Source organism: Mustela nivalis (assembly GCF_964662115.1).
Source record: "Mustela nivalis genome assembly, chromosome: 7".
Lineage (NCBI taxonomy): Eukaryota > Metazoa > Chordata > Mammalia > Carnivora > Mustelidae > Mustela > Mustela nivalis.
In genome coordinates this window covers 9,281,940-9,305,588 of record NC_139026.1, presented here as the reverse complement: position 1 = coordinate 9,305,588, position 23,649 = coordinate 9,281,940, and the positions used below count along the sequence as shown (strand labels likewise).

Here is a 23,649-nt window from a genome sequence, read left to right as displayed (position 1 = left end):
GCTCACAGATCGCGGGAGAGGAATTTACCCTGGAGAGTGGGAGCCCCTGAGCTGGAGAGGAGTGAGGTCAGTGGGATGTCAGGGCTAAGGAGGAGAGAAGGGAGTGGGGCAAGCTTCTGTCTCAAGAAGTCCCAAGAAAGACCCAAACCCAAACTGTGCCTTGCCTTAGTTTCCCCAGTTCTAATACTGAGTGGGCTGAGTTAGAGGCCAGGGGCCAAACTGAGGGACAGAGAGGCCAAGTGTCACTGCAGCAGGGGTGACTGAAACTGTGGAGCCTTAGCACACACACACACAGAGCAGAAGAGCCAGGGGAGGACACCAGCCCAGAAGACTGCAGGACAGGAGAAAGCCTGCGTCTCAAGTCAGGGGACAAGATGAGGCTCTGCCATAAGCAGCCCCAGAACCACTGGCTGGCCATCTGAGAAAAGACACTATAGTTCACCCCACACACACCAGAAATCCCAAGTGAAGCCAAAGTTTGTGTGGAAAAAAGAAAAAGGTGGGGTATAAGTGAGCATAGCCACTTTGCCTTTTTGTTGTTGTTAAGTAAGCTCTACACCCAACATGGGGCTCGAACTCACAACCCCGAGATCAAGAGTCACACGCTGCCAGGCACTGAGCCGCCAGGCACCCCTGCATAGTCACTTTGAAAACCAAGCTGGCATTTACCCAGTAGAGTTGAATACACACAAACCCTCTCCCAAGCAAGCCCACTCCCGAGTATCTGTCCTTCAGAAACACGGGAGCTCCAGGAAGACAAAAATGTCATGACTCCTGAAGTCTGACATCAGAACAGCTAAGTTGCCAAGCAGTCGGAGAGAAGGCCACAGGGCAGGGCAAAGGAATGGATACTGGCTCCGGGCAGCTGGTGGGCAGCTCCCAGCAATTTTTTTTTTTAAGATTTGATTTATTTATTTGTCAGAGAGAGAGAAAGCGCACTCACAAGCGGGGAAGCAGCAGGCAGAGGGAGAAGCAGGCTCTCTGCTAACAAGGAGCCTGCTTCGGCAGGCTCAATCCCAGGACCCCAGGATCCTGACTCAAGCAGAGAGCAGACGCTTAACCAACTGAGCCACCCAGGCATCTTGGCTCCCAGCATCTTAACATGCTGTCCGAGAGAGCAAGGAGCCACACCATTCACGAGAACCCAGGGTGAAGACAAGCCAGTGCCCAGCAACGGGCAGTGTGGACAAACTGAATGCTTCTCTCCACGCAGCGGGATGTTATTCAGCCACAGGAAGGAATGAAGGACTGATACGTGCTACAGCGTCGATGAACCCTGCAAACGTGCTATGTGAACAAGCCAGACACCAAAGCAGAGATGTAGGATTTATTATAGGAACTGTCCAGAATAGGTAAATCGGCAGAGCCCAGAAGTTGACTGGTGATTGCCAGGGGTGGGGAGGAGGAAAGAGGGTGTGTCTACCTAACGGGTATGGGGTTTTCTTTTGGAGTGATGAAAATGTTTGCGGGGAGAGTGCCTGGGTGGCTCAGTTGGTTAAGTGACTGCCTCTGGCTCAGGTCATGATCCTGGAGTCCCGGGATCGAGTCCCACATCTCTGCTCAGCAGAGTCTGCTTCTCCTTCTGACCCTCCCCCCTCTCATGCTCTCCCTCATTCTCTCTCAGATGAATAAATAAAATCTTTCAAAAAAAGAAAAAGAAAATGTTTGCGGGAACTAGATAGGAACGGTGGTTGCACAACACTGGGAATGTATTAAATGCCACTGAATTGTGTATTTTAAAAACGGTTAATTGTGTTATGCAAATTTTACCTCTGTTGAAGGAGAGGAAGAGACAGGAGAAGGCAGGCACAGTTGAAAAGATACGATGCTGAACTGAACGGGGTTAGGTCTAGGGATACAAACGTAACAAAACTCTTTAACACAAGGGAACAATTTCAACAGGGAGAAGGTGGTTCCCTTTGAGGGGAAAGGAGAGGAGGGAACAGCATGGGGCGGCGGGGGCCTACAGGGTGACAGGCACGTCCTCCTCTGAGGGGAAGGGGAGGAAGGGGGCCTGACAGCATGCGTACTGGCTGTATGCCTTCTTTTGTATCTACTCACATTTAATAAAAAGAAAACAATGAGACCTGAGAAGAAGAGAAGGGAGAATTGCCTTACAACTCTGGGGCAGGCAAAGCTTTTTATCCCTGATTTAAAACCCAAAGGCCATTTAGGAAAAAGAAAAAAAATAAAAATAAAAATGGCTCCATCCCATCTAAAATGGGAATCCCTTCTCTGTGGCAAAAACACCAGCAACAGGGGCCCCTGGGTGGCTCAGTGGGTTAAGCCTCTGCCTTCGGCTTGGGTCAGGCTTGGGTCATGATCTCGGGGTTCTGGGAGCCCGCATCAGGCTCTCTGCTCAGCAGGGAGCCTGTTTCCCTTCCTCTCTCTCTGCCTGCCTCTCTGCCGACTTGTGATCTCTGTCTATCAAATAAATAAGTAAAATCTTTAAAAAAAAAAAAAAAACAAAACACCAGCCACAAAGTCCTATGAAATATCCCTGTAACTTACCAGTGGCAAGGGGATAATGGCACTAACATGTTAACCAGCTCCTATGCCCCAGTAGGAAAAAGACCAAAGGCTCAAAGCAAACAGGGTAAAGGACCTACAGAGATGCTTCAAGAGAAAGAAATCATTAATATAAAAATGGCGAGAGGCTCAGCCTCCTTGTGAGAGTAACGCAAATGGTCCCCAAAGAGCTCCCCCACCAGTGCCTGGCGGAGGTCTGGCGGTGAGACGCCTGCGCTGTCCCACACGGGGCTGTGGGGCGGTGGGGACCATGGCTCGAGGAGCCCATGTGTTAACTGAATAAGCCGGCTCCCAGTTTAGGGGTGCACTCAACACCCTAGTGAGTACAGAAAGGGCCTGCATGAGGCGGTCCGCTGTGGGGTGTTTGCAACAGCAGAACTTGGACACAGCCCAGATGGCCGTCATTCCAGGGCCTAGTTAAATGAAGAATGGCCCATCAATAACACGGAATACAATGGAAAAAGAATGAGGAAGCTCTCTCGGTGCAGAAGTGGAAAGATCTCAAAGATACAGGAAGTGAGAAAGCAAAGCACAGAACAGTGTGCATTCTATGCTCTCTCCAGTTTAAAAACGTGAAAAGATGGGGGAAATCATACTGATCTGTGTTTGGTTGTATCTACATAAGAAAACACTGGAAAGAAGCAGGAGAAACCAGTGAGGGCCGGGCAGGGCTACGCTGACCCCTAGCCCAGGAGGGGACAACATTTTACTGGATTCTAGATTATGGGCTGCCATCTTTCCCAACACCTCTGTTGGGATACAATTCACGTACTACACGATTATTTCTTTAAAGTGTACAATTCAGTGGTTTTTAGTGTACTCGCAAGGCTGTGCGATTCACACCCCGAGCAACTTCAGAACATTTTCACCATCTCCAAAGCCCAGACCCCTTCAGTTTTCGCTCCGCATCTCCCCCAAACCCCAGCTCCAGGCCACCACTCATCTACTTTCTGTATCTGTGGGTTTGCCTGTTCTGGACGTTTCTTTTAAATGGAAGCATACAATATGTGATCCCTCGTGACTGGCTTCTTTCACTCGGCGTGTTTTTGCGTTTCGGTTTTTGGTTTTATGTGTTTTCATTTGTGAACCCCATAAAATAAAATTAGTAAGAAAACAGATCACCAAATCCAGGGAGCAAGTGGAGAAAAGGTACTTTGCAAATGGTAAACTGCTTCTGGCACATCAGCACGCATCACCAGGGAGGGCCCTGCACATTTCTGAAAGGCAGGGAGGGCATGGCATGGGAGGCTGTTCTGAGGTATCAACAGGCTGCCAAGAGTGCCTGGCCCAAGGGCGCCTTGGGGACTCAGTCCCTTAAGCCACTGCCTTTGGCTCAGGTCATGATCCCAGGGTCCTCCCGCCTCGGGCTCCTTGCTCGGCAGGGAGCCTGCTTCTCTCTCTGCCTCTCTCTGCCACTCTGCCCACTTGTGCGCATGCGCGCGCTCTCTCTCTCTCACAAATAAATAAATAAAATCTTAAAAAAAAAAAAGAGTGCCTGGCCCCTAGTAAGTGTTCAGCAGAAGTTGGGCTTGGTAAGTACAGGCCCCTGGGTTTCAGACATGAGCCCAGTGTCCTAACCACGGACAGGCCAGTGGGAGGAAAGGTGGCACAGGCTCCAGGAGGCGTGAGCGGGACTGTGCCAGACAGAGGTCACAGCACATGCAAAGGTCCGCTGGGAGTGGGATATAGTGAGTTGAGTGGTTTGCTGCAGCCTGAGCTTGAGGCAACTGTGGGAGACTGTGGAAGAGGTGATCAGAAGGGTCTCAAATGCCAAGTGAAGATCTTGGCCTTGAGCCTGAGACTTCACGGGCCAGGCAAGGATGCCTTTTTAGAGGGATTCACAGCCTCCGCCCTACTGACATCTAGGGCCCCACAATTCTTTGTCGTAGGACCTGTGCTGTGCGTTGTAGGATGGCTTGCAGCGTCCCTAACACCAGCTGCCAGCAGCACCCCCTCTTCCCTCAGTTCCAACGATCAGAAACGTCCCCAGACTGGGGGACGAACCCGCCCCCCCACCCCCACCCCTGTTCAGACCCACTGGCATGTTAGAAAGGACTGGAGAGAACATGAGGGGCAAGGGAAACCTAGATGAGAGCTGATGGTGACCCCAGACCCAGCAGGGGGCAGAGACCAAGACACTCTGAACGTAGGGCCCCCAGGACTATGGTTCAGCAGACAGATGCAGGGAAGAGAGGCGCTGCAGAGAACACCCTTCCCCGAGATGGGGAGGGGCAGGTGGGAGGAGCCCCTTTACCCCCCCCACACCCTGCCCCAACTCCCCCGCCATCCTGCAAGGACTACTGTTTGTATCTCTAGCTGACACATACAGAAACTGAAACACTTAAGGCCAAGAGATCAAACACCACACTAACTTCCCCAGGACAGGGAGCTCGCTCTCAGGTGAAGCTTCTGGGTCCCTGGAGAGTGTTGGAAAACACCCACAGTGGATGGCACCCCCCAGGTTCCCACCACGGCAGGGGCCCCTCAAGCTGCTTCCGATCTGTCTGGAGACGACCAGCCTTCTCTCTGGTCTCCCTGAATTCTCACTGCTGAGGCTCAGAAAGGTTAAGTAACTGGCCCAAGGTCACAGGACTTGTTGGGGCAGAGCTGGGCTTTGAATGTGAGTCCCCAAAGTCCCTGCTTTTTTCTCTCTTCCAACTGTCTAGCATCTCATTCATTCCACCAACAGACACACTGAGGCCCAGACCAGCGGAGGCAGCCCTGCCCAGATGAGCTCTCAACTCACCCTCTATGGGGGCAGCAAAGGAGAACTCTAAGTGGGAAATGCCGGAACAGGGGTTGGGAGACAACAGAGGTGACCCAGCAATTAGGGACAGTGGCCCCATGGGAGGATGGGCCAGTCTGGAAAACACACGCGGACACAGAGAAGGGCCTGGAGCTGGCCAGTCCTAGGATCGGGGGGCCTGGGGAAGCCCTGGGTAGGTAGAGGGGGTGACCAAGCGCACACTAGGGCTCATTCAGATACCAACACAGACAAACAAGACAGGACCCCGGGGAGACCGATGCCCCGCCGATTAGAGCTGAGAAACAGAGACCACGAGTAAAGCACAGGGAGCTCTTGAGGGCGCACAGCCAGTGGTGGCAGAGGGGACACAGTCTCGGCTACTTCTGGACCCTGTGCAGCTGCCCCGAGACCATCATGAGAGGCCACGGGCCTTGCAGCCACATCCACCCAGTACTTGCCTGTGGCTGATCCTGGAAAGCAGGGCCTGGAGGCCGCGCCCAGCCCCACCTGCAGAGGCCATCTGGAGTCGGGCCCTGGCACTGGCACCAGTGACAAGAATGTGGCCAGGGCTTTGAACAAAGGGAGCCAGCGAGGCCAGCCGGGGAGGCCCTACAATCACCACTGTCCCCGCAGCAACGCGACAGGAACCCAGGAAGGAGGAGGCAGGACACAGCATCAGGCCAGGGTCCCCTGGGCCTGAGCACCCAGCAGAGGCTGGACAGGTGAACTGCTCTCCAGGCAGAACTGGCGCCCCACCCCCACTCAGGCCCAAGTGGACCCAAATCCTCTGACAGTAGCAAATCTCCAAAAAAGACCTGGGGCTGGCGGAGGACACAACAGAAGAGCGCCACAGCTGGGCCGAGCATGCGCAGGTGTGCACACTGGGGTCTCATCACCGCTCACCACCTCGCAGGCCTCCTGACCCCATTCTACCGATGGGGAAGCCAAGACCAGCGGAGGTCACCATCCATTCAAGGGCATACAGCTATGCAAGAAAAGCCAGCCCCCAAGCCCTGGTAGAATTTACTCCGGAGCCTATACAAAGAGGAGTAAAGCTAGACCGGGTTTTCAAAATGAACTAGATAAACAGGAAGTCCTGCCCCCAGGGAGGTTTCTCCACAGGGACCAGGGACTAGCTTTCCAAATGACCTTGGCCTGCCCCTCCCCTCTCAGGGCTTCTGTTCCCTTCTACAGGAAGAAGGCCCCAGACTGGATGTTTCCTGGGAGCAGATGTGCATCTGTGCCAAAAGCCACTGCTCCCTCTTTTTCCCCTTGGTCAGTCAGGCCTCATTATCCCATGAACTTTCCATATGGGGACACTGAGGCACAGAGCAGCCACCTGACGTTCCCAACGGTTGCACAAAGCCAGGTCTGGAACTCGGGTCTGTCTGACGTCTCCCTCCCATGTTCTGTCACACTCTGGCACTCACACGGGTGCAAGGGCTGCCTTTTCTAGCGGGCAAGAGAAGCAGCGGGAGGCCAGCCTGACCACGCCGCACCTGCTTCTGGCTGTGTGCAGAACAGAAGGGCTCCAGCTCGACCCGCTGCTGTGTGGGGCAACCACAAAGAGGAGCCTGCCCAGCAGCAACTACGTGCTCAGACAGTGTCCCCTCCCTGTCCTCTCTGATGGGGCAGAGGGCAGCTCACAGAGAAGCAGAGTTCATACCCCAAGAGAGCAGAGACCCAGACCGCTGGGTAAGAGAACGCCCCCTGCCTCCCGGGTTCAGAACCAGCAAGCACAGCACAAGGCCTTGTTGTTTTTCTCTGCCCAGGACAGAAATGATTTACTTTGCTTTTCCAAGGAGGGAAAGAGCGGCCAAGAGACAGGAATGAGGCCAAACCCTAGGGGCTCGACACCCTGCGCTATCAATTCCCACTCGCAACTACCACCACAGGCCCTCCCCTCCAGACCAGCAACTGCAGGGGAAGAGCCATGGCTCCTGACCACGCATGCGCTCGGGCAGCTGAGAAGGTAGCATGTGAAGGCAGGTGCCTCTCCTCTGCCAGGCTGAGGAACGGGGTTGAGATGTCAGCGGTTTGTTTAAAATGACAACAGGAGCGCAAACTCAGACTTTCAACAGGAAGCCCATCCGGAGAGAATGATCCTGAAAACTCTGACCAGACCCCTACCCCCACCCCTACCCAGAGGTTACTGGGAGAGCCTGCGTCACTGTCATTCCGAAGCCAGCCTGGGCTGAATTCCAGGGGACAGAGCAGAAGGAGGGGGCCCAGCTGGGAGCTGAGCGATAGCCCAGGCCTCTTCTGTCTACCAGCATCCTTCCCCCAGGAGGCAAGAAACAGGGGTGCTACCCCAGCCTGGGCCTTCCCACGCCCAGCTGGAGACCCAGGTCATCTGCAGCTGGAAACCAGAGTTAAAAATACCCTCCTGCGTCCAGCCTGCAGCAAGCGGGAACCCCGCCCCACCCTGACTGTGTGACCCCACTCCCCTGGTCAGCCTCACCCCCAACCTGCTGCTTCTCTCCCTACCTGGCATGGCCCTGGGGACCAAATGACCAAAAATGTGCCGCTGGAGGCCAGAGCCAAGTTCTGGCTGGACAGCCTGAAGTCCCGACATGTTTCTTCCTACTTGTCCCTGGCACTGTCCCAGGGGCCCCAGAGACACCAGGCTGGAGTCAGGGACACTTACCCAGGTAGATGTCTCCGAAGGACCCACTCCCGATCTTCCTTCCAAGGCGGTACTTGTTCCCCACACGCAGCTCCATGACTCACTCTCACTGCAGAGGGGAGCAGAGACACAGGGGTCAGGGAGGCGGGGAGCAGGGAAGGGAGCCTCGCCAGCTGGACCCCACCACACCCACCCCCCAAAGGCCCTCCCACTGTACAAGAACAGAGCTGCCCTGGCTTTGCCTGAGGGCACCCGGGTGTCAGGTGGGCCAGAGTGTCCCCCTGTGAGGGCCAGGAGGCAGGCTGAGGACGTGTGTCAGGGGCTAATGCCCCAAAGTTAAGAGCCAAGTAAGCATCTCCTTGGGGGACATTCATGTGGGGACCCTCCGATAGGAGCTTCTCAGGGGAGGGCCAGCCACAAGGGGCCAAGACCCTAAGAGGGAAAGTCAAAGACAAAGGGGGTGGCGGGGGGTGGAAATCGGGAGCTGATCCCGCTGGGACTGCCACCATGGCAACCACCAGCAAGTTCTCACCTTCCGGGATGGGAGCACATGTTGAATGGAGGGTCCCACGGGAGTCCCTAAGCCCCTTTAAGACTCAAAAACGACAGGGTCCCCTGCTCCCACCTCCAAACCCCCACGTTTCTGGTCACAAGTATTGGGCACCAAGTCTCCACAGCCTGGCCCGGTCTTTCCAGAGGCCGAAAGTTGCCAGCTTGAGAGAGAGGCCATCTCTCCAGCTCAGAGGGCAGCAGGAAAGGGGGCCTCAGAGCAGCCAGCCATCTCCCCCTCTGGACCTCACGACACCGAGCACAGGGCTCTCCACACGCTTTTTCCTTGAATGGACAGTTTGGGGCGGGCTTTCTTCAAGACTAGAAGGAGGGTCTCCTTAGAGAGCCCCAAAGAGCAACTGAGGGGACCACGGCCAGGTTTTTAGCCACCAGGCTCTGGGGTGGCCCGAGAGGTCTGATCGGAGCGGCTCCTCTCCTTCCCATGCCCCACCCTGGGTGCCCAAGCTCATGCGACATCAGGGGCCACCCTGGTAGAGACCTCTGCCCTCTGAGGTCCTGGCCCGCAGAAAGGGGAACTCAAAGGCCAGGAGCCGGTTTCTACACTTAGGGGACAGAGGACGGTGGCTATGGAACAGGAAAAGGATGGGGGATCCCTAAGATCTCAGAATGTCTAGAGCAGGGGCCTCCCTCTACAGACAGGGAACTCAGGCCTAGAGAGGCCACATCACCTGCCCCCTGCTCCCCAGTGGCAGAGTGTCCTCACCTGGAACCCAGACAGGGTTCCCGCTGCCCACACATACAGGACTTACTTCCTGCCAGGGCTGGGAAGCAAAGCAGGACGATGGAGAAGGAGCTGCACGAGGCACAGCAGCAGGGCCCCTTCCCCATGCCCAGGGCTATCCCCAAAGCCAGACCCAGCTGGGAGGGGAGATGCAAACAAAGATGGCCAGGCTGGAGCTCTTGCCCCCAGCAGAGGCAAGAAGCCACCAGCTCCTGCCCAAGAGACACCTCTCACCCCAGGACCTAACTCCCAGCGGAGCAGCCACGAGCCCTTCACTGAGGACCACAAGGAAGCAGCCTCCACCCCAGGCCAGCCAAACTCTGGGCTCTCAACCAAGGGCCTCTGCCCACACGCCTGGCCGGTGGCCGCCAGTGGAACGCACTCCACATTTGCAGAAAACTCACATGCCACACATTTCACATACACAGTGACCTGTGTGTACACTCCAAAGGAAGAAAAAAAGCCAACACACACCAGGGGCCCCACAGTGGGGCGGTGGGGGGGGGGGGGCTAGGGAGAGAGGAAGGGGGGGGGGTGTCGAGGATGTGTACATACACAAACACTGCCCCCCTCCCTCCGCTTTCCGCCAACGCCAATTCGGAGACCACACATGGCAGCCGGGAAAGCCGCAGGTTAGGAAAGGAACATAAATATACCCGCATCCTATATTACATAAATACCCACGCCGGATTATATAAATACCCGCGCCCTCCGTCTGGGTGCCTTACATAAATACACTGCACATGACCCCCAGCCCCTCCCCACTCACCGGGCTGTGGGCAGAGAAGGGGAGAAGAGAGGGTGCAAACAACCAGCCCTGCCGGAAACCACTGCTGGGCGCTAGTCTCCCAGACCAAGGGGGGGGGGCGGGCCCCCAGGGAGAGTCAACACGGTCCCAGCCCTATCCCCTAAAAACCCTCCCAGAGGAGAGGAAAAAGGATCCAGTCGGGAAAAGGAGAAGCTTCCCAGTTCTTTGCCGCTTCTCCCATGGGGTGTGTGTGTGGGGAGGGGGGGGGGGTTGGAATAAATGAAGTGAAAAAAAAAAAAAAAAGGGCAGATGCAAACCCGGAGTTTCAGCTTTAAACAAATTACACAAACTATCGGAACAGCAGAGCGCATAGGCAGGTTTCTTACTCTCTGACACCCCCTCACCCCCAGCCAGGGCCCTCATCACTGGACCATTAAAGTAGAAATTGGAGGGACATTCTAGACAGGAAGGCAAAGGAGCCCCAAGCCCATGCATCAGCTGGGCGCAACTTCAGGCACTCCGGATCCCCTTCCCTTCTCCCCGAATCCTTCTCTCCGCGGAAGGCTGTGCCAAGAGGAACATATGTAGAACTCAGGGCAAAGTTGGGGAGGGGGCTCACCCCACTTGGAGTCTGGGCGTGAAGAGGGGCTCGGGGATCCTCTCTCTAGAGCTAACCCGGCCACGAACATAGTTTCATGTGCCACAGAGACTCGCCAAACACGGATTTCTCACGAGCAGAAATGGGAGAATCCGAGCTGATACATAACCCCCACTCCTTTCTTTCTCTCCACAAAGGAAAACAGAATCGGTGGCTGGGTGACCACACAGCCCAGCACGTCGGGGGGCCCCTCCACGCGCCCCCGAGCGCCCCCATCCACTGTGCGGGAGCAGCCTCGCTGACCCCTAGGTCCCGAGCCAGGACAGAAGGGGGGGAGGCGCCGCTGATTGTCCGGCGAAACACACACAAGCCCAGGGTCTGGCCGGGAAGCCCGAGTCAAGAGTATCAACAGTCTCGGGTGCCCCCGGCGCCCCGGGCCTGGACGCCCCCCCTTCCCGCAGCGTCCCCCAGTTACAGCCCCCGGGGTGGCCTCTCGGCCGGCTGGGGCCTTGAAGGGTCCAGCTGGGGTAGGGGGAGGCGGGCCGGCCTGGGTGGGGGGGGCTCCCCCGGCGAAGCCTGCAAAATAATAGTCACCCTCCTCCTCCTCGTCCCCAGCCGCGCCTTTGTCCTCGCCGGGCCGAGCGGGCGGCGCCCGGGCTGCACCCCCCGCCCCGTACCCGAGTGCGAACGCGCGTGTGTCCGCCCTCCCCTGCCCTCCCTCTCGCGCAAAAACAAAGAGGCGGAGGGAGCCCCGTTTCCCCCCGGGTTTGCGCCCCTCCGCGGGCCCACGGCCCCCCAATATTTACCCCGCCGGGAAGGCTCCGGTGCCGGGCCGCTGCTCGGGGGGCTGCCGCGGGCGGGGGCGGCCCGCCGGGGCGGATGCCGGAGGATTCGCGGAGCCGCCCGGCGCGCCAGCCTCTCCCGGCCCAGCCGCCGCCGCCAGCCGCCGCCGCCGCCGCCGCGCTCCGCTCGGCCCCGCCGGGCTCGGGCTCGGGCTCTGGGTTCTCGCCGCCGCTGCCGCCGCCGCCGCCTCCCTCCTCCGGGCCCTCCTGCCCGCCCGCCCCCGCCGCCGGCTCGCGCGCTCCCGGCCGGCGCGCGCCCGCCGGCTCCCATTGAGCCCCGGGCCCGACCGCTGATGTCATCCCCGGCCCGCCGCCGCCGCCCCGGAGGATTTAAAGGGCCCGCGCCTCGGCTCCCGGGGACGTGGGGGTGGGGGGAGGGCTCGGCCGGGAAACATGGTTTAGCCATCCCCCCCCCCCCCCCCCCCGCCTGGCGAGGAGCGCCTTGCAGGAACGCGGTCTTATGTGTGGGGCCGGGGAACACACACGGCCACCGACACCCTGATCAGGTCTGGGGCACAGGTGGAAAAAGCTGGGTGGGGGTGGGGAGGAGGCGCTGCACAAAAAGCCGGGATTTTCTAGATCCCAAAGCCTCTTCTTCCCCCGTTCTCTCTCCTCTCAAACCAAAGCAGTAGCCCCTGCGAAGGCCACAGAAAAAAAGAATGTCTGGGGAGTTGGGGGCTCTGAGTACTACAGAGAACAGAGGTCAATGATTGGACAGGACAGCAGGAGACAGAGAGCGCCCAGGTGACAAAAGACCCAGGGAGGTAACCAGGGCTCAGCTACCCTCACCACCCCGCGGGTCCCTCACCCTATAGAAGGGACACTCCCAGCTCTTCCAGCAGCCCAGACTGTGACCGGTACAAACCCTGATCCTGGTCTCACTGGTTCAGTGAGGAAACTGGCACACTGCCAGGGAACTAACATGGAGTCAGGGTCCCTGGCAGTGCAGGGTTAGCTAAGGCACCTGCCGACTCTGGCCTTGGCTTTTCACATCTGCAAAATCAGGAAGGAGACCCCTGGCTCCCCAGGTCACTGGGAGAATTAATTACGGCTTCTCACCAACTTCCAGGGTAGCCAATGAAAGGTTCCAGGGCAAAGTTATTAAAACGATGATATTGACACTGGGCCATGCAAAGCTCCAAATTATGACACACGTCCATCCCCACACATGGTTGTGGTGGTGGAAACACGAAATACCAGAGCGCACTGCAGCCAGTCCAGGAAGCATGGTTCCGGGGAAGAGTCACTTCCCTAATAACCACATCTTCCCTAGAGCCTGAGGGACTTAGTCACACCCTGTCCAAACTGGTGGGACCCCGCAGATCAGGCGCCTCTTCTCTTCCAGATCAGGAAACTGGGGCCCAGAGAGGGGAGGGGTTTGCCCAGGACCCCACAGATAGTTGGCCCGGGCCAGAACCTGGTCTCAGTGCCCTCTTTGCCAGAGCAGGGGTTCACCAGCCAAGGTGGTGGGCTTTGCTTGACCTGCGTGGTGTTTTTGTTATTTATACTGCTTTATTAATTGATAACCAATGTTTCAAATGCACCGATTTCATACTATAGGTTTGTATTCCATACTTCCCTTGAAGCCCCAGGAGAACAGGCAACACTGGGTCTGAACTCACACCGACCCGGCTGTGGCCACACTCAGCTGGCCTGGGCAGCAGCCACCTACCTCGTTCCTCCCATGAGCTTGTTGTACCCATTGTTATGACTTCCTTATCCCCTGGAGGTGCCCAAGTATGACCCTGTCCTAGAAGCCAGCCATCACCAATGCCCAGCCCTCTGTCATCTGTTTTCATCCCATTCTCCCCAACCCTGCATCCTGCTGCTCTGCTTCCAACATCCAGGGATGCCAGCCCTCTGGGTGGCTCCAAGTTCTCCTAAAGTCAGACAAGGTGTCCAGGCCTAGGCAAGGTGTCCTCTATCCTCATCACCCCACCATCAACCCAAGCCCTGCTGCCCAGTGATGGCTTCCCTCTCCAGGAAGGGACTGGCACCACTTAGCTCTGGCATCTACTGGTTCCCTAAGGCCTGCTCCCAGGCTCTCTCCTGCTGTCACTACCCGCTGTCTCCCTTGGAAGAATGCTCCCACACCCTGCCCCTGATTACCTGGATTGTGGGCCTGAGTTCTCCCTCCTACTCCCCTAGAAGACTAGCCCCCAAGGTACTTCTTCTTCTTCTTTTTTTTTTTTTTTTTAAGATTTTCTTTATTTGACAGACAGATCACGAGTAGGCAGAGAGGCAGTCAGAGAGAGGAGGAAGCAGGCTCCCTGCTGAGCAGAGAGCCCGATGCGGGGCTCTATCCCAGGACCCTGGGATCATAACCTGAGCCGAAGGCAGAGGCTTTAACCCACTGAGCCACCCAGGCGCCCCCTGAGGTACTTCTAAAAAGCTTTGCAGCTCAGCTCTAAGGAGAAACTGAGAGACGAGAAAACCCAGAAGAGGACTAGAGCGATTCCAAAGGGAAAGAAATCTTACGGAGTTCTAGCAACCTCTGGGCCTGACTTCTCTCTTCGTTCTAGGTTCCCAGTTATTCTTCCTGAGGCTTAACTCCCAACAGTGAAGGCCCAAGGGTGTGGCCAGCCTGAGTTCATCCCCGTTCTGCTCCCTGCACACCCACTCACTCACCTAGAAGATGCACTCAGCCCGGAACAATGGGCGTCAGTGGAGTCCCAGCTCACCTGGGTGCCACCCTGGAGTCCAGCCGCTCTGCAGAAGGAGAGACTCCCCGGCATACCTCCAACGTGGCACTTTGGACTCATTTTTTTTGGCACACAACCTACCTGCTGCCCTCCCACTCCCCCACCCGCAGCCCCTGGAGCACTGGGCTGGGGAAATCTCGAATTAATGATGATAGTGCAGAAGAAATCAGAGATGGGGAGGAAGCTTTCGGTCCTCCCAAAGGGATCTGCAGCTGAGTCTTGCCCCTGAGCATCCTGGGTTTATTAAACATCAGGATGGTCCTTCAAACGGCCCTAGACAGGCCTTAGCCTTGACAGTTCCTGCTGCCTGGGATGCTTTTCCCTCAGAGAGCTGCATGGCTCATTCGCTCACCTCCCCGAGGCCTTGGCTCTTATCCCCTTCACTGGGAGGCCTTCTGGTCTTCCTGATTTAAGATCCAACCCCACTAGGGCACTGCCTCTCCTCTCCACCCCTCCACTCCTGCTGCTTCATTTTTTTTTACTGTCATTTCTCTCTAAATAACATGTTCTACATGGTACTTGTTTGAAGTGTGTGTGTGTGTGTGTGAGGCCCCTAGCAGATTATAAGCTGTACAAAGGCAGGGAGTTGCTGCTGTTTGGGGGTCACTCTCTCTGACAAAACATTAAGAGCTACATTTATTGAGCACCTACTGTGTGCCGGGGCCTCTACAAGACACATTACTTGTACCGACTCATCCAACCGTCATATCTACGCTCAGCAGAGGAAGTGGAGAGGGAGTGGCCTGGCAGAGCCTGTGCCCCAACCACTTCTCCCAGGCTAGTGGAGAACACAGTTCCAGAATGAGTCCACCGCCCCTCCTTCAGGCTCCTGAGCCCCAATCCTACAGGCACAGTTTGCCCCCCCCCCCACTAAGAATCACAGGGGCCTGAGGGGCTCATTTTTGTGGCCCCATCATTTTACAGTGGACATTGAAACCCAGGAAGCCTTGCTCAGAGTCACCAAGGGAGCCCAAGACAGGAGCCCACTGTGGCTGAGAAGCCAGCTTCCAATGCTGACTTTGCCCCTTTTTAGCTGTGTGACCCTAGGAAAGTTCCTTACACTCTCTGAGCCTCATTTGTCCAATGGGGATAGTACAGAGGATCATGCACCAAAACAACTGAGCCCAAAAGCAGCCCTGAGGAAGAGGAAAATGACAAGTTTCTAGGAGCCGGCAGGGAGTGGAATTCGGGCCCCCTGCCTTGGACTTCCAGCACCTCGGGCTGGGGCTCCAGCTGCTTTTTTCCTTGCCTTTCTCTTCCCCTTCTGGGTGGAGGTGGGCAAACCCAGGCGGCAGGCCCACCCTCCGTCTTCACTTCTGGCCTTGGCTTTAGGATGCTCCTGCAGGAAGTTTCTCAGGCTTCTTATTCTTGGTGGCTACTCGTGTCTCTCCCAAGACCCCTGAGGGTTGGTGGCCCACCACAGGCTCTGCCCCCAAGACGTCCTCCTCAAGCCTGCCAGCCTGAAAATGCTGCCCTGGTGCATTCTTCTCGCCCAGCGAGCCCTTGGCAGCTTGCCCTCGGACCCTTCCATAATGTTCCACCCACCTCTGACTGCTCACAGGGCAGTGCCCTGTCTCCAATCAGCACCTTGGCCCGGGCCTCTGCAGTCTCCACTGCCTTTAGACACTTCTCCTGGTGACCTCACCACATTGCCTCGCCTGGTCATTCTCTAGGCAGTGGTTCCTCCCTCCTCCATGTTTGGTGGAGATGCAGCAGGGTGGGGTGGTGAGAGGCCTGGACCAGGGGCCAGGAAGCCCACATTTGAGTCCCAGCTCAGCCTGTGAATTTCAGCGGGAACTTGGAGAATTCACATCCCCTTTCTGGGAAGCCGGACAAGGAAATCTCTAAGGCTCTTTCTTCGGTCTCCCCATCTATAAACTAAAGGCTAGACTGGATGGGGAAGGTCCTCTTACACTCCACATCTGGGGCTCCCTGTTGAGAAAGACCCTGAGGTCACCCACATCTGGGATCAGTAAGAAAGGGTTTTCTCCCTGGCTACCCTCGCCCATGTTTGAAACATTGTACACATCCCATTAGCTCCACCGCCCAGCTATATTCTGAGTCCAGCCACCTCTCACCACATGTATCTTTCACATAGATACTGTAGCGGTTTGTTACCTGTGAGATCAGAGCACTTGACTACTGAAAATGCACCAAAGGCTCCCTCTGTCTTTAGTGGGAAATCCATGTTCTTTCCCAGGCCTGCTATGATCGGGCCCTTACCTGCTTCTCAGGCCTCATCTCAAACTACCTTTTTTCGTTTCTTCCTTCATTTCATCATAGCTCAGGGCCTTTGCACGTGCCATTCTTTCTGCCTAGAATTATCTCCCTGCAGACGTCATTGGCTGCCTTCAACAGCTTGATTGTGTTCAAGTCACAGCTCAGAAGTCACCTCCTCAGAGAGGCCTCCTTTGATCACACAATCTTTTTTTTTTTTTAAGGTAAGCTCCATGCCCAACATGGGGCTTAAACTCACAACCCGAGATTAAGAGCCAACTGGGTGCCCTGACCACACCATCTTAAGCAGGCCCCCTTCCCCTCTGCCTCTTTCTACCAGATCACCCTGCCTTATTTTCTTTATGGCACTTACTATGGGCTGAACACATCAACTTGTTTATTTTTAATGCTCTTGAACATAAGCTCCAAGAGAGAGAAATCCTCTTATAGGTGCTCCTGTGAGTGTCCAATTGGTAATGGGTGCCCCATAAATACTTGGGCAATGAGCAAATTCTGCCGTGGGTGTGTGGTCGTAGGGGTGGAGGCAAGGGCCTGGCACTTTCCATCCCTGGGCCCGATGGTGCCAGACAGCCTTCTCTCAGACACAGGCCTTACTTATCCCGTGGGTCCTCCCTACCCCATCTACCGCTTACGGTGGGTTCTTGGCCCTCTCCCCTCCACTGGGGAAAACCCCTCTGGGTATCCCTTATGCTGCTGGTCTTCACTGGGGACTCAACTCTCAGACCACCCATCTCTAAAGACACAGATTCAGGGAGCACTGGAACACCCCAGCATCACCCAAGGGCCACTGCCTTCACCTCTGCCCACCTCCCACCGGCATCCTTCCTTCAGCTTGGCTTGTCCCCTCGATGCCCCTCAGCGCGACCCAAGCTTGCCGTTTGTGCCACTGCCAATTCTCTCCAAAACGCGCTCCCTCCATCCTCTGGGAATCCAAGGAATCTCATCTCCAGGACACACAGCCACTCATTAACTGGGCCACGGGAATTACGATGATTGCCACGGCTAATAATCCCAATTCCCACAGCAACACTTCTCAAGTCAGCATAGCTGGCGCGATTCATCATCTCACCGTGTCACACGTCTGTCCACAAACATTTCCTGATGCCCACCCCTCACCGGGCCTGAGAGAGCCAGGCTGAGCCCTGCTCGCTTCATGCTGACAATCTGCCTGGACCGGCTGCGTGAGCACGAGAAAGAAAGATGGACTCCGGATTGCAGAGAGAACCTGCTAGATGGAGAGCACCACAGGCCAGGTCCCTGTGGCCTGGCATCAGCGGGGGCACCAAGAGGGCGCTGAACTGCCCCTCACCCTCCACCCAGGGTGGCCTGTGAAATGCACCATCGGGGAGTTCTTAACTTGAGACCAAGTGCTACACAGATACAACATCTAGATGAGTCCCCGAGACCCCTTCTTGCCAGACTGCACACCATGTCCCTTCCATTGGGAAAGTGGGGAGTTGCCATTGGGGGCGGCCGAAGGACGAGGGGCTGGAAGGTGGGTAGATTTGGAGGATGGAGAGGGACAGCCCGAGCCAAGGCTATGAGAAGAAACGCAGACATTTGAAGGTGGCCCCCCACCCCCGTGGGGAGACGAGTCCATTGGCACCCAGGATCTCCCACGGCTGATGAGGAAGGTGGAAGCGGACAGGGTCTTTAATCCCAAGCTGCCAACTAGGGGACTCGTCCACTGGCTTTGCTCACAACAGCGTGGCGTTTTGCACATAGAAGATAAGAAGAAGGAGAAAACAAGCAAACGCGCATTTATTGGACCCCGCAAGGGGCACCTGCCACGGGCTCTTGTTGACTTCTCTACAGCAATCCCATGAACCGGGGATCACCCCACCTGTTTTACAGGTAGGAGCCTGAGGCTGGGAGAGTTTACCAGAACATGATCTAATGTTCGCAAAAGTTACAAAGGACTCCAATTCACTCTTCCCAGACCCACCCAGGGGCCTCACCCTGCCTCACAGCCTGCACCCCAATCCGCTTTTGTCTCCCTCCGTGCATGCCAAAGGGAACGTGCCCATGCATCTGAGATCCCCACTGAATGCCCCCCCCCCCCGCTTTGCTCTTCAGGACACCACGAATCCACTCACCCACTCTGAAAGCATCCAGGGGATTCTGGTGGCCGCTATGGTAGCTGTTTCCAAAGTAGATCCCGGCACCCCAGGAAATTCACGGAGTGCTCCACTGGGGTGTGGGAAGAGAGATCAGAATTTGCATTCTTATCCAGTTTTTAATCTTGGCTTTCTAAATGTTCTATCTTAATGTATGTTTTATAACACACGCGTTAGCCCAGCAGAACATCTATACCCAAGTTTTAAACAAATATATATACATTTGCATACAAAATACGCGCTCAAAAATATTCTCACAGAAGGGGCGCGCCGCCGCAGTTTACATCAGCGTTGGAGGACCCCGGCAAGGAGCTCTCACTTGAGAGGTAGGGGTGGAGGAGACCGCCACAAGAGACAGCCCAGATTCTGGTACCTGAATGTTATTACCCCCTCAGTCACAGGGAGTAGAGCCGGGCCTGGCCTGGCCTTCCTTGTGGACGGCATCTACCATAGGAGGCCCAGGACCCAGAATAAGGGACCAGCATTAAGTCCGAGATGGCTAAAATGGCGAGGGGAGACTATGAGGTCCTTATTACTGTCCCGGTGTGATGGGCCAGGCAGAAAGAGGTGGCCTCAGAGGGTCACAGGGAGGACCCTCACTACAAGATGAGTTTAGCATTTAGGAACTTCCCCCAGGGCAGGAAACCCTTTCTCATTCAGCCCATAGAGTGCTGTAGGAGCCCTTACAAGAAGGCCAAATTAGAAACACAGAACAAAATTTCTCAGATGCTAGAAGCAGGAGCTCAGGGGAGTATGTAATTTCCTATCCTAACTGAGATGGGGCCACAGGCACTCACCAACAGGTACCTAGACCGCCACCCCCACCCCTAAGATGGCTCGGGGGCCATAGGGGCCACTGTTTAGGAGTGTCTGAGCAGAGACTGAACAGGCCCTAAGAATGGAAGCAGGCCCTGGCTACCTGGTGATGGGCAGGCTTGGCCGTGGGTACTCAGTAGGTAGGTGGGGAGTTATTATCCCATTTCACAGATGAGGAAATGGAGGCTCAAAAAACAGAGACGTCTGTTTTCTCTCAGCTAACCTTAGCCTGGTACGAGTGCAGCTGGTGACTCAGCCTTGACCTCCTCCTTCCCCTAGTATCAGGGAGTCTCTGCTGTAGAGATCCCTGCAGGAGTTAGGTACCCGAGGGTCTGAACCTACTCTGTTACTGCTCCCTGTGCATATCCTGAGTAAACCTCTTGTCCTCGGAACCTCAGTTTCCTTATCTGTACAAGAGTTTGATTACTAAACTCCCCCTTCACCCTCTCCCCCTACTTTTCTTCCGATCCTCTCTCTTCCAAAGCCCTTCTAGAAGCTTATCCCAAGCGTTGAACCCTTCTAGGGGCCTGGAGGTCACAGCCCTGCCTTAGGGACCTGTCTGGGCCTGGCTCCCACAGTGATGTGAGTGTGAGCCCATCTACCCCAGACCCAGAGACATCTCCATTCTGGGGAGCCAGTCCTCCTGTACCCAGCTCTTTCTCTACTCTCTCAGCAGCTTCAGCTGGCCCAAATCTCTCCTCCAAACTCACAAACACATGGACCCTTTTCCTGCCAGAACCGTGAGAGCAGTAGGGAAGGCGTTCTACATAAATTAGCTCACTTAATCCTCACAACGTTCTGGGGAGTGGATCCGTTTCCCTGGTGGAAACTGACACAAAGACCTCTCTTGAAGCCCCGTGTTGGAGGCAGAGGTCTTGGCTTGTCTAACCCAGAGCCCATGTTTTCCTATGACACCTCCCAGTCTCCCCCTCAAATCCTTCCTCCAAGTGTTCAGAATGGCACCCAACTACGGCCCCTCCCTCAAATGTAACATTATGCAGCCATTAAAAATAATGATTACACACACACAGCTGACTAATAACAACAGAGAAAATGCTTATGACACGATGTTAAGAGGAGAAAAGCAAGACACAAAAATTGTAAATACAGTATAATAAAATGAGATTAATATGATTATGCACAGAGACCACACTGGGAAAGAAAATACACCAGGAATACTCGCAGTTGTTTCGTGTGTCTTAGTACCACGGGTGATTTCTTTCCTATTTTTCCCCATTTGCCAAACTGTCAACCCATGCATATTACTTTTACAACGAAGAAAAGCTATCATGTACCAAAAAATGATAGATTTGCGGTTGAAATATTTGGAAGCCTGCTGTTTCTTCTTCAAATCCCTCCAAAGCCTCCGTTTTCGGTACAACGTGACCATAACCAAGAGACATCGCAGGAGTTTTGGGGAGCAACCGGCACCTCCACAGACCCACGCCCAGCTCCTGCTTTGAGCAGGCTGCCCCTCCGCGTCGGAGGACCCCCCCCCATCCCGGACCCTCCTCCCAACCCCCGCCGCCGGAGCTGCTGGGGCTCACCTGACACTCGCGGGCCGGCCTCGGAGATGCGAGATGAGCACACCTGTCCCTTCAGGTGAAGGACTCGGCCAGGGCGCCCCGCGCAGGAAGGAGGGAGCCGGTCGGGGGCGGGGCCGTGACGCCACCCTCCCAGCCCCGCCCCCGGCTTCCCGGCCACGCCTCGGCTTCCCGGCCCCCGGGCGCTCGTGATTGTCGTGCTTGCGGGGTGAGCCGCTGGGGACACTCCTCCCGACCCGCATGCCTCCCCCCTCACACGCCCCTGTGGGCGGACCCCCAGCCAGCAGCAGCGCGGGCCCAAGGGAGCCTCCAAGTGCGCCCTCGGGGGTGGGCGGGCTGGAAGGGGAGGTACTACCCTTCCCCCGGCGAGGGTCCCTTGGAGAAGCCTGGAAAGAGCTGGGATCCCCCTTGCCCCCTAACCCCACCTTTCCACCTCCACCCCCGGTTTAAAAAGAACTGTTGGGTCCGCAGATTACGGGTTCAAATCACCTGGGGCAAGGAATGACGTCCGAGGGACGGAGGGAGCCTCGGATTCCCCCAATTTTTTCTTCCTTTTGTATCCCACTCTCTGGTTCCCTAGGACCCTTCCTCTGACCCCTTCTACTAAAGAAACCAGGAATGGGGGAGGGGGGAGGGGCGGGGAGTGACCAAGAAGTGTGATTCCAGCCCTTGGGGCTTGGGAAAAGGTAATCTGGCATCTGATGCCTGGAGTCAGAACACTGTTTTCATCTACTTTATATCATCTGGGATCGCTTATTTTTGGCAAAGTTCCGTGTTGGAAACGCCAGCCTTCTGGCCGTGGCAAAAAGAAAGGGCACCACTTCGAAAAGGCGGTCAGGCTTCACCTATCCAAAGCTTTAAATACATGCGGGCCCTTGGACCCAGCGATGCCACTCCTGGAAATCTGTCTGCCCAAGGACATCATTCAGAATACATGCTCACTGTGGCATTCTTCTGGCGTTTTTTTTGTTTTGTTTTGTTTTTAATTGTGACGTTCTTTACAATGGTGAAAATTGGGATTAGTCTAGGTGTCCAACACCTGGGTCAGAGGTGAGCAGCACAAACGCAATGGAATATTACACAACCATTAAAAGTCATGTTTACAAACAGCTTGTAATAATATGAGGAAATGTGTTACAATATTACAAGAAGAAAAGCAGGATGTAAGTGTATGTTGACGGTAGCATCACAGTTGTACTTAAAAGCAGAATACACCTTTATACACAGGAAAGAGCCTGGAAAGAAAGAATGTTCACTGTGGTTCTTTTCGGGGTGGGGGACTCTGAAGCTTGTTTTTTTTTTTAATCCTTCTGTTTTCCTGCATTTTCTCCTAATGGGCTTATATCACTTTTATAAAGCTCCTTTATTTCATAAAATTGTTCTCATTAATTGAGCACTTACTATAATCTGGATAAGCTCCTTTCATGTAATCCTTGCAATAGCCCTGAGGTAGGAATTATTATTTTCCTCAGGTTACAGATGAGGAAACCAAGTCTGAGAGGCTGTTTCCCTCTCCCAGGTCACATGAACACAAAGGGTCAAAGATCTTTTCTCTCTTTCAACACTCTCCCGACTAAGCCACTAGGCTAAAAGGGCCACGAACTTTAGCCAGGCTAAAGGGATCCAGGGAGAGGGTTTGTCCACCCTTGGGTTCAAGAGGAAGGGCAGTATACAAGGCAGTCACAGAGTTTCAGCAAGTCCTCCATCCCGTGGGTGAGCTCTTCCCTCCTGCCGGGAAGGCTTTGAGGTTGGCTTGACGTTGGTGGGACCCAGGGCGGAGAGCTTCCCAGAGACCAAGCTCCAAGGTTGAGATGTCAGCTAGCTCAACCTTGTTGGTTAGTTTTGTAGCCTTAATATATTTTTCTGATTATAAAAGCGATCTATATTTATAGAATTCATAGAAAATTTATAGAAAATCAGACAGTTGATAAAATATAAAAAAGAAAACAAGTCAATCCCTTTACTGCTTTACCTTTTATTGTATTTTATTTTATTAGTTTAATTACTGATTTATTTTTAAGTCTTCTTTATGCCCAGTGTGGATGTTCAAACTCATGACCCTGAGATCAAACAGTCTCACGCTCCAACAGAACCCACCAGGCACCCCTAGGTTTTTATTTTATTTATTTTATTTTAATTTTTTAAAAAGATTTTATTTATTTATTTGACAGACAGAGATCACACAAGTAGGCAGAGAGGCAGGTGGGGTGGGGTGGAGAAGCAGACTCCCTGCTGAGCAGAGAGCCCAACGTGGGGCTTGATCCCAGGACCGTGAGACCATGACCCAAGTCGAAGGCAGAGGCCTTAACCCACTGAGCCACCCAGGCACCCACCCCTAGGTATTTTCAAAAATACTAAAAAGTAAAGGGAATATAGTGAAATGAACCCATATACCCATCCATAATTTTTGACAAACATCAACTTTCTCCATTCTTGTTTCATCCGTCTCCCACCTATATTTATCAAAGAAAATTCCAGATGTCATATTATTTTACCTATAAATACTTCAGTAATTATCTCTCGATGATAAAGTCTTTGTAAATCAAACACACACACACACACACACACACACATTACTATTAATACAACCTGCAACAGTGACACCATTTTTCTCATCAGATTATTTAATAGGCAATCCATGTTCAAATTTCCTTAATTTGTCTCCAAAATGTCTTTTTCCAGATGGTTTGGATCAGCAACCACAGAAGGCCCACCTAGTCTATCTGGTTGATATATCTCTTAAATGTTTCTCTGTTTCTGTCTCTTTCGAGGAGATATAATTTACATTCCATAAAATTAACCATTTTTCTAAAAAAGACTTATTTATTACGAGAGAGAGAGAGTAAATGTGG

General features: G+C 54.5%; 1 protein-coding gene across 11 annotated transcripts in view; it reads right to left on the bottom strand.

The window, feature by feature from the left end:
* Positions 1 to 18,435, bottom strand: part of LOC309869303 (casein kinase I) — a 30,927-nt gene extending 12,492 nt beyond the window's left edge. For 4 of the 11 annotated variants that reach the window (XR_014314097.1, XM_082740132.1, XM_082740137.1 and 1 more), the window contains exons 1-2: positions 11,345 to 11,486; positions 7,923 to 8,010 (exon numbers count right to left, since the gene is read on the bottom strand). Coding sequence is in view for 9 of the 11 variants with exons in the window: in XM_082740132.1 (XP_082596258.1) it covers positions 7,923 to 7,998 (76 nt within the window). In the remaining 2 variants the exon portion in view is untranslated. Of the gene's footprint in view, positions 1 to 7,922; positions 8,011 to 9,961; positions 10,244 to 11,132; positions 11,266 to 11,344; positions 11,487 to 18,416 lie in introns of those variants that run through there. The other 7 variants (XM_082740134.1, XM_082740140.1, XR_014314098.1 and 4 more) reach the window with 6 other exon arrangements.
* Between the last annotated feature and the right edge of the window lie 5,214 nt (positions 18,436 to 23,649).